Source organism: Doryrhamphus excisus, chromosome 23 (genome assembly GCF_030265055.1).
Source record: "Doryrhamphus excisus isolate RoL2022-K1 chromosome 23, RoL_Dexc_1.0, whole genome shotgun sequence".
Classification (NCBI taxonomy): domain Eukaryota; kingdom Metazoa; phylum Chordata; class Actinopteri; order Syngnathiformes; family Syngnathidae; genus Doryrhamphus; species Doryrhamphus excisus.
The window spans coordinates 10,071,689-10,085,417 of record NC_080488.1 but is presented as its reverse complement, the minus strand read 5'-3'; the positions used below and the strand labels follow the sequence as shown (position 1 = coordinate 10,085,417).

Below are 13,729 nucleotides of genomic sequence, written 5' to 3'. Positions count from 1 at the left end.
AGTACTCTGTTTTCCTTTAATTGCTAATCTGTATCATACAAAATACATCATTTGCATACTCTGTGAATGAAAGTACTCGGGTCAGTTTCCATATTTGCAGTGCCTATCAATAGTAAGATTAGTAAGATTATCAATAGTAAGTATGTTGTTCATCCATGTTTTTGTGTGTAAGTCAACATGCCATGGGGGCTGAGTGGTGGGGAGACAATAGGTAGGTTGCCGGAGGGATCCCTCCAGGGGGTGGCCGGCCCCAGGGAGTTATTGAAACCAGAACCGCCACTGATGCTAGCCCACTACTTGTTACCACATACTACTTATCAATAGTAGAGGAAGGGGAGGGGCTAAGTCCAGTAGTCCCTGTTTACAATTAAAAAGGAGAGAAGAAGCGGATAAATACTGTAATCCTTCGCCACTTTACACTTTGAGGCATTCACATCCAGAACAAATACTAGTTTACTCCCGCGGTTTGATTGGCTCTCAGATGTGGAGGGAATCTGGGAACGTCAAAGTAGCTCAGAGGAAGAAAAGCGGTTTGTTTTGATTGAGGACTCATGCTAGTATTAAACATAAACCTACACAAATGTAATGTAATGTAAATGAATGTAAACCTACCAGATATGTTTACTCAAGAGCCCAATTCACTGTGTTTTTCTTTATATCTCTATTTGACAAGGAAATCTTTTTGACATGGGAATTATTACATGGTAATCTGACATGGAAAATATAGTAAAAGGGGAGCATTTTTTTCATGCCAGTGTAAATACTCACGAGGCATTCAGGTCACTGTAATCCACAAAAGCTGGTCTTTTTGCTCGTTGAAGATGTTCCTACTTGAATCCAAAAGGTTTCTTAAATTCTGAATTTTGGTGCATATTTATATGTTTCCCCTACGGGAGTCGTTTGTTGCCACTTCTTAATTTCTATACTTTCTGCTTTGTCATGAGCTTGAACTAAACTAAGTTCTGACCAATTCAGCTTGTGTCACTATTGCTCCAGGGATATCATTTATGGGGAGGGTTATAACTCATAACCTCCAATAATCAAATCCAGGCAATGAAGCACCCCATTAATCATGTCCATCCATCCATTTCCCATACCGCTTATCTTCTCTATCGGGTCGCGGGGTTATGCTGGTGCCTATCCCAGCTTGTGTCGATCCGATACTGATTCTACCCTACACAAATTATTTTGTATATTCAGTCTACATTTTGACGCTCTTGAGTGAAAATGTAGATTCTTGTTTCCTGTGCCCACATCACTATAGGCCCACGCTATTGCAATGTATATGAGCTCGCTATCGACCCCCCCTCTGTGACTCGCAGTCTACCCGTCCTATCAAGTGACATCATCTCACACTGTAATGCAATCCTTTTGTTGATATACTTCTTGCTTTATCTGCCTTTGTTTGCCAGTGAAGCACATCTCGCGCGTGTATGTGCAAGATTTTGGACGTGTGTTATGATTGTGATCATATCACCACTAACACCCTTGACAAGGGAAATACTTAGTCACGAAAAAATGTTGGTTGTATATTCATTGTGAAGACCGTGTGGTTTCACGTAGATTCATAAAGTCGACTGTTTCTTGACAGCGCATATATGACGAAATCAGTCATGCTCAGAATTTACTCACAAGTTATGATAATCTCATGGTGGCATGAGTTTGCATGCCAATTATGAAATTCTCAACATTTTCACGACTCAGTGAGGCCGTTTCCTGTCTTGAAAGTGTAAAAACAATTGAAAGTAAGTTTAAAGAAGCATGCTGTCATGTGCTGACGTGACTCCTGAGTTTGATAGACAAGCAGAACACACACTAAGAAAGGTGAGAGTCATTTATTTTTATTTTGGCTGTAAAAAGTCACTCTGTGCTGCTGTTTGTGTGCATGTCTAGCCTGCATAGATTTTCAGCATGCAGGCTACTTTCCAGATACTTTGCATAGAAAAGAGTCATGCATGTCTTGTCTTTCTATTGTGCGGCATTTTAGGCCATCTTTATTACATTAAAATATTATTTAAAAATGTTCATAAATAAAACAGTTTATTTTATTGAAAAATATATTTTTCTTGAAATTAATTGAAATGAAAAACTGTTTAGTAATAATAAATACATTGTCAAATAAATAAAAACAAAACCTAATACATCCGGTATGTGTAATACACATTAGAATACAATATGTTTTTAATCCCTTTTCAATAAAGGTATATGGAGATCTCATCAATGACAGCTACAGCTGCATTGGAAGTACGAACGTCGCTTCTTTTTTCTTTTCATCTTTTCTTGGCGTTAAGTTTCTTGAGGAACGTCGAGAAGGGTCTATATGGCGTCAGGCTTCGTCTGTTTTGCTCCATTTTGCATTGACGCTCATCCTGGAAGAACAGAAGACGCATGTTGTTAGTCTGCATCACACGCTTATTAATTCTAATTGCTTCTTTGTGATTGTTCACAGCATGGGTGTCAGAACTGCTGTGTTGGTATAATCTAAAAATAGCATCCATGATTAGATACTATACTAATTTGCTTTGTCAATTATAATAATAATAATAATAATAATAATACATTTTATTTGTATAGCGCTTGATGCTGACGTTCTCCAGATCAACATTTGCAAAGTGACTGTTTTGTTATTATTAGATTAGATTCATATCCAGAACCCTCCCCTTCTCTCTTTTATTGCCATTGTTCACTCATTGGACAAATATAATGACAACAGAAATAGCTGATAAAAGTAAAACTAATTTCTGTGTCAACCAGATGCAAAAACTTAAGTGATTTTTGGTTATTATCAAGAAAACCATAGATATGGCCAGATATCATCCATCAATTTTCTATGCCGCTTATCCTTGTTAGAGTTGTGGGGGTATGCTGGAGCCTATCCCAGCTGTCTTCAGGCGAAAGGCAGGGTACACCCTGGACTGGTGGCCAGCCAATCACAGGGCACATATAGACAAACAACCATTCACACTCTCATTCATGAGTGGACAATTTGGAGTCGCTAATTAACCTAGCATGTTTTTGGAATGTGGGAGGAAACCGGGAGTACCCGGAGAAAACCCACATATGCACGGGGAAAACGTGCAAACTCCACACGGAGATGCAGAGAATCGAACCCAGATGTTCCTGATCTCCTGACTGTGTCGCCAATATGCAAACCACTTGGTGGCCTTGGCGTCATTATATTCATCCAGAAGTTGTTTTTTTTTACAGAAAAAAACAATTTTCAGCACATTTGTGAATGCTGAATTACTAATATCCACTATATTGCCTTACTTTGGATTGCCTTTAGCATCTTTTACACAAAAAGTGATCACACATAGCCTTCAGTTTTCCTGTATGCGGCCATAATTGCATGGATAAATGTAGAATTGTAGGACAGTCTATAACAGAATAACACTTAAATGTAGTCTGAAAAAAAGCATCCTTTTCAAAATCTGCAGTCCAAACAACCAATGTGCAGATATTGTAAAATTTGCAGCATAACACCTCAATTCATACCAACACTTTTCATGATGTCCTTTCATTTCTCTCACAATCCTGAATAAATACATTCAGGACCTGCAGGAAGTGGCTATCTATGACGTTTCTGTGTCTGATTCTGCTGACTCACCTGTTGCATAGACGGCCTCAGAAGAAGTAGGTTAGCTTTGAGCTCTCTGAGGATGTTTCCGCTCCCTGTGTGTACCTCGGTGGCGTTGAGTAGACGCCTCAGCTCCCGGTTGAAGACATTGACGCAGGCGTCCTGTGATGGAGAGTGAACATGGCTAGTTAGTCAAGGTTAGGCATCAAGTAAAAGTGCGTTGACCGCAGTGCTTACCGCATTATTGAGCATGGCCGTGGTCGGCCTCTTCACCGTATCTGACTGGGGGAAAAGAAAGAGTTAATGTATTAATATGAATCAAAACTAGATTAGAGGAATGTATTCTGTGTATGAAAGACAGCATGGCCGGCAGGGAACTAAGCGACTGTGCGGTTTATGTCCAGTCATGTTGATTAATGATTAAACTGGATGATGCACTACTGTAATATAATTACAGTAGTTGAAGTGGTTGCTTTTAGTTGTGAAACCTGGGTAACGGTCCTTGCGGTCCGTTTGTTGTGCGTGGTGGAATAATGCAATAAAGTGTGATATCAATGCTTATCATAATGCCTTTGTCGTCAGTGTATAAGCTCCAAAACAAAGAACACATTCTTACTTACAGATGTGATATTGAGTTGTTTGGCTCGGTAGAGTTTGTTGAGTTTGTCCAGTCTTTCTATCATCTCCCTATTCAAGTTAACATTGTTGCCTGCACTGTAGCAGCAATGCAGCAGGACAACAAGCACAAACATGCACTTCATCATACTGTACTTCAGTCTTGTCTCTCTCTCTCTCTCTCTTTGTGTCTCTATCAGACTCTACCTAAGCAGATCCGCCTTGTTGTCGCAAGTGTGACCGCTAATGTGATCGGCATCGGCTCATTTTATTGTATTCACAAAGGAAGCCACTGATGTCATCGCCTACTCAAAATGCAAAAAAAAATATTGTCAAAATCTAACATTGCTCAACAGTCCAGCACCGATTCTTGTTCAACCGCATTCTCACATATCTAAAAATACCTTCATGATTCTTCATAGAAAAAGCACAGAACAATAGTCTTGATTAGTGTTGGATAATATTGATCAACCGGTAGACACTGAAATTCTACATCAGTGGTTCCCAAATGTTTCACAGTCCCGTACTCCTTTAGAAATTGGACCCGAGTTCAGCTCAGCCATGCTCTGCATGTTCTTCCCGTGCATATGTGGGTAATCTCCTGGGACTCCGGCTTCCTCCCACATTCCAAAAACATGCTAGGTTAATCGGCGACTCCAAATTGTCCATAGGTATGAATGTGAGTGTGAATGGTTGTTTGTCTATATGTGCCCTGTGATTGGCTGGCCACCAGTCCAGGGTGTACCCCGCCTCTCGCTCGATATACCGCTTATTCTCACTAGGGTAGCGGGGCTATGCTGGAGCCTATCCCAGCTGTCTTTGAGCGAGAGATGGGGTACACCGTGGACTGCACCCCCCCCCTCTCGATAATATAAATGAGAACGTCTTAATGTACATCATCATCAAACATACTTATTTGTTCCTATAGTGCACACTTTGTGTTATGTCAGGCGTTCAAGCGCACTGTGTAACTCTCAGTATTTGGCTCTAGTGTTTTTAATTTTTTACTCACGTACCCCCCATGGCAATTAAGCATCCCACTTTGAGAACACCAAGGTCTAGATGATGTCATCATGCAGCATCAAGTTATTACACAAGCATATTCAACGCTTCTATGTTGTACAGTGTTAGTGTTAGTGTGAGTCATGCAACATATTCAGATATCAATGGCGCATCTTTTACCCCATGACAGACTCTTGTTCTTGAAGAGTGACGGGTTCTAAGCACTCTGATCTCATAGTTTCTGTGAAAGTCTACTTTGTCCAGTCTCAGCTGGTGAAATAGAGCGGTGAGACTTTCTAGTTAATATTTAAAACACACTCAGTAAATGTTGGTGGGGGACTACCCATTATGTCATTGTATGGTCATATCGCCTCGTACTTCGGTACGTGACAAAAATAAAAAATAAAAATGAATAAAAAAATCATAAAATAAAATAAAGTTAAAAAAAATGGCACGGCGGTCGAGTGGTTAGCGCGCAGGCCACACAGCTAGGAGACCAGAGTTCGATTCCACCCTGAGCCATCTCTGTGTGGAGTTTGCATGTTCTCCCTGTGCATGCGTGGGTTTTCTCCGGGTACTCCGGTTTCCTCCCACATTCCAAAAACATGCTAGGTTAATTAGCGACTCCAAATTGTCCATAGGTATGAATGTGAGTGTGAATGGTTGTTTGTCTATATGTGCCCTGTGATTGGCTGGCCACCAGTCCAGGGTGTACCCCGCCTCTCGCCTGAAGACAGCTGGGATAGGCTCCAGCACCCCCCGCAATCCTCGTGAGGAAAAAGCGGTAGAAAATGAATGAATTAATGAAATAATTATTATATTAGGTAATAATTATTATATTACAAATGTAACAGTTACTGATTGTAAAAGTACCAGATGGAGGTGTAGGATTAAATAAGCTTTGCTTCTTCCTACTCCTTTTGGACATGTGGAACTGTGAACTGATTATGTGATGCATTCAATTGTAATCTGATGCATGTTCAAATGAAATAAAACCATTACCATTACCATTACCATTACCATTACCATTACCATTACTATTACTGTAGCGTTCTTTTTTGCAGACCAGAGTCGGCTAGTTTTTCATACCTAGCTACACAACAACAATAACGAAAAGTAACAAATACTTTTCTCATGTAAATAACCTATTAAAGTTAAAAATTCAAACACAAATCTTTCTTTTTCCCCCCTCCATGGAGCTGTTACTGCAGTGTGTGATGCGGGGGATGCATTTGCATGTATCGTCATGGCAGTTGCTGTGGTGTCCTTATCTTGACACCATCAGTGGATGAGGTGTCACTTCGAGAGTCTCATCTCAGGAAGGTGATCTTTACAGGATGTAGCGTCATTTTAGTCATTTATCACAGTTATCCACAATAAAATGTATTTACTAATGAATGTGATTCCTGATGGCTTGGGTGGAGTACCAAGGATAACTACGGTAGTGTAGTACTGCGATGAGAAAACATATACAGATTTTACTTATGTCACATAACATCTAATAGTTATAGGTATACTTTTATGATTATTGCCACACCTTTATTGTTGTATTGCAACACATGGTGTATTAGCTGGAACTTAATTGACATCCATGAGTGGATGCCCGGGACACCTCAAATGGCTCCTCTCGAGGTGAAGGAACCAATTGAGGTGTTTTGAGCTTCTGAGTTTTTGACCTGAAGTTGTATGACATCCCCATCAGCAACGTAGTGCATCAACTGTGACTTACCCTCCACTTTGTTGGACTTGACCATACTTTTTTTACTAGTTAGTTGCTGGGGTCACTAAAGTAAAACGTTTCAAAACAATATGCATTTAAAAGAGTAATACTTTCTCTCCGTTTGCATCCCACCATCAACTCATGAAAATACATGTAAATGTGTAATTCCTGATTATTTATTCCTGTATCGATTCATGTCTAATTATTCACAAATGTGTTCAATGTAAAAACCTCCATAGACCAGTCATGCTTACAAGGTGGCCTCAGTTTAGAGGTCACAGAGGTCACCATTCAGTCTCATATGTTGAGACATTTGTATCATCATCATCATCACTACTACTGGGTGGATGCTCATAATGGTAAAGGTGAAAATGTATTTGTTCTCCCACAGTGGGAAACTAAGACTGTTGCTTTCCAAGCATGATGAAAGTGGGTGAATCTGAAACTACTGAGAGGTGGTAAAAACCAAGAATCTTACATTTCCGTTACAATGTTTATTCGTCATGAGGCTGGCACATGCAAAACCAACACAGATGATGAAGAATCACAATCATGTTTGTGTGGGTTTCCCCCTCCAGTCCAAAGTTATGCATAGTTTAACTGGACACTGAATATGAGTATGATTGATATGTCCATCTAACTATTAAAGCTGTAAAGATGCTGGGGACAAAATTCTGCAGCTTGCGGTGGTTTTCCATTTGTAGCTAGTCTAAAACTTTTTACAGTTTGCCTGCATTCTTATTTGTGTATGTGTGTATATTACGTATGTGTATGTACTCCACAAATCCTATGCATTAACTTTACTCTTACACATGACTTTTTTTCCCCCAATGAGTCTATAGCAGGGGTCTCAAACTCAATTTACTTGGGGGCCACCGGATCTAGGTTCTGGGTGAAGCCGGGCCGCATCAGGTTTTCCAAAAAAAAACCCCCCAAAAAACGCATTTATTAAAAACTGGAAAAAAAAATCAATAAAAAAAACGATCTTCAATGCTTTTGCTTCTGCTATAACCTACACTTTTTCAGTACTTTGGTTCCGGTTTTCCACACCAAAATATCTCATAAAACATTCCACTGTTCTCAAATGTCTTAATTTTTATTTTTCTATACACAAAATAAGATGAAAAAATAAATAAACAAATTAAGAATAAAGACAATACATCAATCAATCAGTAATAAATAAGTAAAATAATAATAAAACAGCAAATAAGAAAAACAGTTGGTAGAGAAATTATTTTTTTCAGGTTCAAATGTACAGTATTAACAGTTATTTAACCTTTAACATGAACATTAATGAAACTTAATCATTTTACCCAATTAGCAAGTTAGCATCGTACTCAGTTCCATCTGGGAGCAGAGCCGTAACTTTAACAACATGTTTGATGAGATGCTTTATCTTGAAGTGTATTTTTTCCGTTTTATTCCAAATCATTTCCTGCATTTATTTGTACCCAGCGTCATAAGCTTTTAGCTTCATTGCTAATCCAAAGCAAAACAGGGCGGGGTAACAGTATGGGCGGGGCAAAATCATGTTAATTGTGTCCGGTGTGTCCTGTCATTTCAACATTAAACTTTGGTATCAAGGTGGGGGCCTCAAACTAGCGTCTCGCGGGCCGCATTTGGCCCACGGGCCGCGAGTTTGAGACCCCTGGTCTATAGCCTAGCCTCATCTCACCTCTTCATTTGGTAGCAGTATGTGGAAAGGAATCAATCATTCGGGCAGGAGGTTTCTTGCTTGGACGACAGCCACGCAGACTTAAATGACCTCTCATCACTTCCAAAATGGATATCTTGTCGTAACTATGTCAAATAAATCCCAGACCGCTTGACTTTTAATGCCTTTGAGCAGCTGCACACGTGCATAGAAAGATGCCTTTGGCGCCATCAAGTGTTTTGAATCATTTTCCTTGACCTTGAACGCCCTTTGAGTAATAAAGTGGAGAACTTTGAACTGTTATTAGAAAGTTTATTCAAATGTATGTTTTTATCTGTTTTCCTTCAAGGCTTTCAGTGTGACGACCATCCCTCCAGCATCACAGAGCTGAAACTCATCCAGGGAATCATCTTGTCCATCTGTTACGTCTGCACTTTCGTCCTTCTCCTCTTCTTCCTCAAAGTCATCCGGGTACTCGGCATGATCTGCAACACCTTGGGAACGCTGTGGAAACACTGGAGGAGACAAAGAATCTGATTAGGTTTGTTTTCTTGTCCAAACGTTCTTCTTATTTTTCATGCTCCCGAACAAGAGGATAGATTGGAGTTGCCTTTTTTTCTCCAATTCTCTCTTCTTGTTCTCCTCCCTTTTATCACACCGTCACCCTATCTATGTTGGTAATGGTAATGGTTTTATTTCATTTGAACATGCATCAGATTACAATTGAATGCATCACATAATCAGTTCACAGTTCCACATGTCCAAAAGGAGTAGGAAGAAGCAAAGCTTATTAAATCCTACCCGTCCATCTGGTACTTTTACAATCAGTAACATTTGTTACATTTGTTCACTTCCCACCTTTCTGATTTAATTATAATTTGTATTTATTTAAAAGGAGGTAGCAGAGATGAGGATGCTGAGGTTTACATAGGGAGTGACCGGGATGGATAGGATCAGAGGGATATTACATGTTAGAGGCCTTGGAGATAAAGTCAGAGAGGCCAGACTGAGATGGTTAGGAGGAGGAGATGTCCAGAGGAGAGATAGTGAATATATTGGTAGAAGGATGCTGCCAGGTAGGAGATGTAGAGGAAGACCAAAGAGGATGTTTATGGATGTAGTGAAGGAGGACATGAGGGTAGTTGGTGTGAGATAGACAGATGCAGAAGTTGGATGGAGGAGCTTGATTTGCTGAGAGGAAAAGCCAAAAGATAAAGAAGAAGAAGAAGATATAAGTGACAATCAAGGCCCATTCCATAACGTTGGGACTTTATTCTCATAATATTTTTGCTTTATTCTTGTAATATAACAACTTTTCCCAACCTAAATTTACAAAAAAATCTAACTTTGTTGATAATATCGTGGAAATGATTGCAGATAGTGTTACATCATAATGTTACATCTTTTTATATTAATATTATTACTTTCATATTTGTACTCTGTTCTCGTAAAATTACTTTTTTTTTCAATTTTTGGGTTGTTTTCTTGTTTAATTGTATTTTTTAAATGTTCTCAAGAGTCCACAAGTGGCACCCGTGCAACATTTAGGTCTATGCCTCCTAACAAAGTGTCATTGTAACTTTTTAACATCAACATGGCAAACATAATTGATGTGCTTTAATCCCAACTATGGATTCAAACTCAAACTATATCGTCTCTGATATCTAAATGATTGCATTTGACTTCTTATTATAACCCCAGAAATGGAAAGGCTTGTTGAAATGACATGACAAAACCGTTCTGAGGAACTTGTGGTTTAGTTTGCATTCATTTCCATTTGATTCACCATATTTCTTATGCAGCTGTAGCAAGCTTGTACTTTTTTGCTGATTAGTCAGTAGGAGAAATCTAATACATTTCGTAAAATATATATTTTTTTTGTTCAGGGACACATTTGAAAGTACAAAAATGTAGGTGGACTGTTTTGTTTCAGTTGAGAGTTTTGAGTTCCCCCTCGAAACTTCTTAGATAAAGTAAAACCAAAAGGTGCGTAGGAGGGGGTTTTGTCCTATTTGGGACAAAATAAATGAATGAATGGGAAACACTGCATCCGACAAAGGGCGGATTTACCATTAGGAAAACATGAGACTATGCTATGCTTTCCCAAACAACTATTATTGATATGAAGTACATATTACTGTTTTAGTCTTAATACACGTGCATAAATCATCATCAAATGTTGCTTAATGCTCTTAACAATTACAGTAAAAGCATTGAATAAAACCTTTGTCACTAAAGTACAAGGATTATGGACGACCAATGACTAAAAAAGGCCCCCGTCTGAGGTCACCTCAACATTACCGAGAGGCTCAGCAGAGCGGCTCCTTGATGATATGTCAGAGTGTTGACTCGGTTCCTCAAAAGAAGATAAACATTCCTCGTCGTCAAAGTCGTCAGGGTAGAAGCAACTATCCCCTTCTTCAATATGACTCAAACTGTGTCCACAGGGAGCATATGAACTGATGTCCTCTTCGGTAGAAAAGTGTTCTGTATCTTCACGATGCTGTAAATGATGTTGCACAAAGGAGCTGTCAACGATGCAGGCAGCACTTGGCCTGTTTGCAGGTTCAATGCACAACATTCCGTGCATTAAAGAGGTGACATTTTGAGAGTACATTTTAGGCAAAGGGTCATACTCTCCTTTAGTGATCTTGTAAAAAAGACTGAGGAGATTGGATGCTGCAAAAGGAGGTCTTAGAGCACAGAGCTCATACAGCAGGCAGCCCAGAGCCCAGATGTCACACTTGGAACTGTACGGGACATCCTGGCACAGTTCTGGGCTGAGGTAACACGGAGTTCCAACACAAGTGGAAGCCATGTCGGCTGTGCTCGTCATGACTTTGGATACCCCGAAGTCTCCTAACTTCACCGTGCCTTCTTTTGTTAGCAACACGTTTGATGTTTTGATGTCTCTGTGAAGTATTTTAGCATTGTGGATATAACTAACAGCCTGAGCCACCTGCACAAACCAGCCCATGACCACGCCCTCCGGGAAGTAATCGCTTGGTTTCCTTTCTTTGACTTTGTCATCTAACGTGCCGCCGTCACAGTAGTCCATCACGATGTAAATATAGCCGTCATCAGCGCTCACCAAAGCATCACTGCAGTTCACAATGTGAGGCTGATGCAGCTTCCGGATGATCTCCGCCTCTTGAAGGATCGCCCTCTGTGTGCGTTTGCTCTCCAGTTTGATCCTTTTCACCGCATGCAAACTCTTGGCCTCGGTGTGTCTCATCAGGAAGACTTCTCCTGTCGCTCCTCTGCCCAAACACAACACCTTGTCGTACTTCTCCATTGTCTCAATAGTCAGAGGGATCCACCTCTTCGACATAAGGCTGCTGTGCCGTGAAAGTCTTTGTGTTGTGGTTGCTATGGAGACCGGACGCTGTGAAATGTGAGGAGGATTCTTTGTTTTCTGTTTTTAAAATGGTTATGGTTTTTTTTAACAGCTTGCTATTCACTCTTATGGATAAATTTGATATTGATATGTATGTATTTATGTATGTATTTATTTATGGGTCATTTCAATAAAATACAAAATATGTACTTTATATGCAGTTTTAAAAAGATCTATGCTAAAGCATTAATAATTACAATTTGGATTTTATATTTTCTCAAGGTTTGACTCTGGTTTAAATTCAAATATTCTGCACTTGTTTTTAGTATGTCAGCAACATTTTTGTACACTAGATGGCAATATAAACCATAGTGAGCTACAATTGACTATACTACACTATAGAAGAAGAAAATGCCTACTGCGCATGTTCGCCGCAACACAAACTCGAGTTTATGCTAGTGTTGTTTATCTTTTCCATTGTCATTTAAAATACGGTGTGCTTCTTTAAAATGCCACCGAAGGGCAAAAGCGGTGGCAAAAATGCTAAAGGTTCGTAATCACGTAGTTGTTCACTCTTGAATGTTGTTCTTCAGTCAGAATCATCAGAATTTACTGTTAGCTTGCGATGTTAGCATAGCAAAGCTTGTTCTGTTGTATGCATCTCTGGTGCACAAGGGCTTTGAATTCTTAATAATGTTGTCATTTATTATTTTTGCTTCACTGGACGGTGTGCTTAGGAGCTGCTTCGGGAAGTGCAGATGCCGAGAAGAAAGATAAGACACCTAAAGGGGGCACTGCTGTCAAGGTAGATACACCCACTCCTTAGTTGCCGTTGAATACTATATACAAACTAATGTGCTAGTGTGCTGTATCTACATTGTAACCTAGGTCCGTCACATCCTCTGTGAAAAACATGGAAAATGCATGGAGGCAATGGAGAAACTGAAGTCGGGAGTTCGTTTCAGCGAAGTGGCTTCACAATACAGCGAAGACAAAGCAAGACAAGGAGTAAGAACACTTTGTGCATGTTTAATACGAGTCATCCTAAAGGATTCACTCCTGTTGAGGGCGAGGAGAGATGCAGCAGCTTGAGAAAAATTATGAAAAGTGTTCAAACCTGTTAGATAGCTTATTGGGTCAGTCTGGGGAGAGGTGACATTTTATGGGTCAAATCCTTTGTCACTATTTTATTACAATATTGTAAAGCATGTCATAAACATGAGGTTGTATCTTGGCAGTCCCTGACTGGCAGACGACAATGTATACATTATGTCTGGGTGACTGAGGTTTGAATTCATGAAAATGTTTTGAACAGGGTGATCTGGGTTGGATGACTCGAGGATCCATGGTTGGACCTTTCCAGGATGCTGCTTTTGCCTTGTCTGTTTCTTCCATGGACAAGCCTGTTTACACAGACCCTCCCGTCAAGACCAAATTTGGATACCACATCATTATGGTGGAGGGGAAAAAGTAGCCAGGAGCGACGTGAACTCAGGACATTCAATTCTACATTTGTGCTGTCACGTTTTACTTCCTTGATGCAATGATGGTAAATAGAGAAAAATGAAATGATACTTTTACTGTGTCTTGTCACCGTCATTGTACACTACCATAGCATGGTAGTTCTTCTCTTTTTTAAACAAATGAAAGTTTATCAGTTACACAGTTAATTAAAGGTGGTGAAAAAATTATAATTCACCAATGAAGGAACTAACTTTCAGGGTATTTATGTGGTTATTCTTTTTTATGGATCCCAAATGTAGTGATTTTTAGGCCACTTTCACTAATCACAACAGATGCGCCTTTACTAATCTAATGACATGG

At 39.7% G+C, this 13,729-nt stretch overlaps 3 protein-coding genes across 3 annotated transcripts in view; 2 read left to right on the top strand and 1 right to left on the bottom strand.

The window, feature by feature from the left end:
- Positions 1-9,105, top strand: part of LOC131110663 (uncharacterized) — a 28,157-nt gene extending 19,052 nt beyond the window's left edge. Inside the window, exon 4 of the mRNA XM_058063949.1 lies at positions 8,918-9,105. Within this exon, the coding sequence (XP_057919932.1) occupies positions 8,918-9,105 (188 nt within the window). The remainder of the gene's footprint in view (positions 1-8,917) is intronic.
- A 1,726-nt stretch (positions 9,106-10,831) lies between these two features.
- nek12 (NIMA-related kinase 12) lies at positions 10,832-11,863 on the bottom strand. The gene has a single exon (XM_058063948.1). The coding sequence runs from the start codon at positions 11,861-11,863 to the stop codon at positions 10,832-10,834; it is 1,032 nt and encodes a 343-aa protein (XP_057919931.1).
- Positions 11,864-12,292: 429 nt separating this feature from the next.
- pin4 (protein (peptidylprolyl cis/trans isomerase) NIMA-interacting, 4 (parvulin)) lies at positions 12,293-13,613 on the top strand. The gene is made up of 4 exons (XM_058062911.1): positions 12,293-12,454; positions 12,643-12,710; positions 12,794-12,913; positions 13,221-13,613. Exons 1-4 carry the CDS (start codon positions 12,415-12,417, stop codon positions 13,377-13,379), a joined length of 387 nt encoding a protein of 128 aa, XP_057918894.1. The 5' UTR covers positions 12,293-12,414; the 3' UTR covers positions 13,380-13,613.
- Positions 13,614-13,729: the final 116 nt, after the last annotated feature.

Coding starts and splice junctions, on each gene's coding strand:
- nek12 (XM_058063948.1), bottom strand. CDS start 11,863: ATGGAGAAGTACGACAAGGTGTTGTGTTTGGGCAGAGGAGCGACAGGA.
- pin4 (XM_058062911.1), top strand. CDS start 12,415: ATGCCACCGAAGGGCAAAAGCGGTGGCAAAAATGCTAAAG. Junction 12,455..12,642: donor CGGTGGCAAAAATGCTAAAG/GTTCGTAATCAC, acceptor CGGTGTGCTTAG/GAGCTGCTTCGGGAAGTGCA. Junction 12,711..12,793: donor AAGGGGGCACTGCTGTCAAG/GTAGATACACCC, acceptor ATTGTAACCTAG/GTCCGTCACATCCTCTGTGA.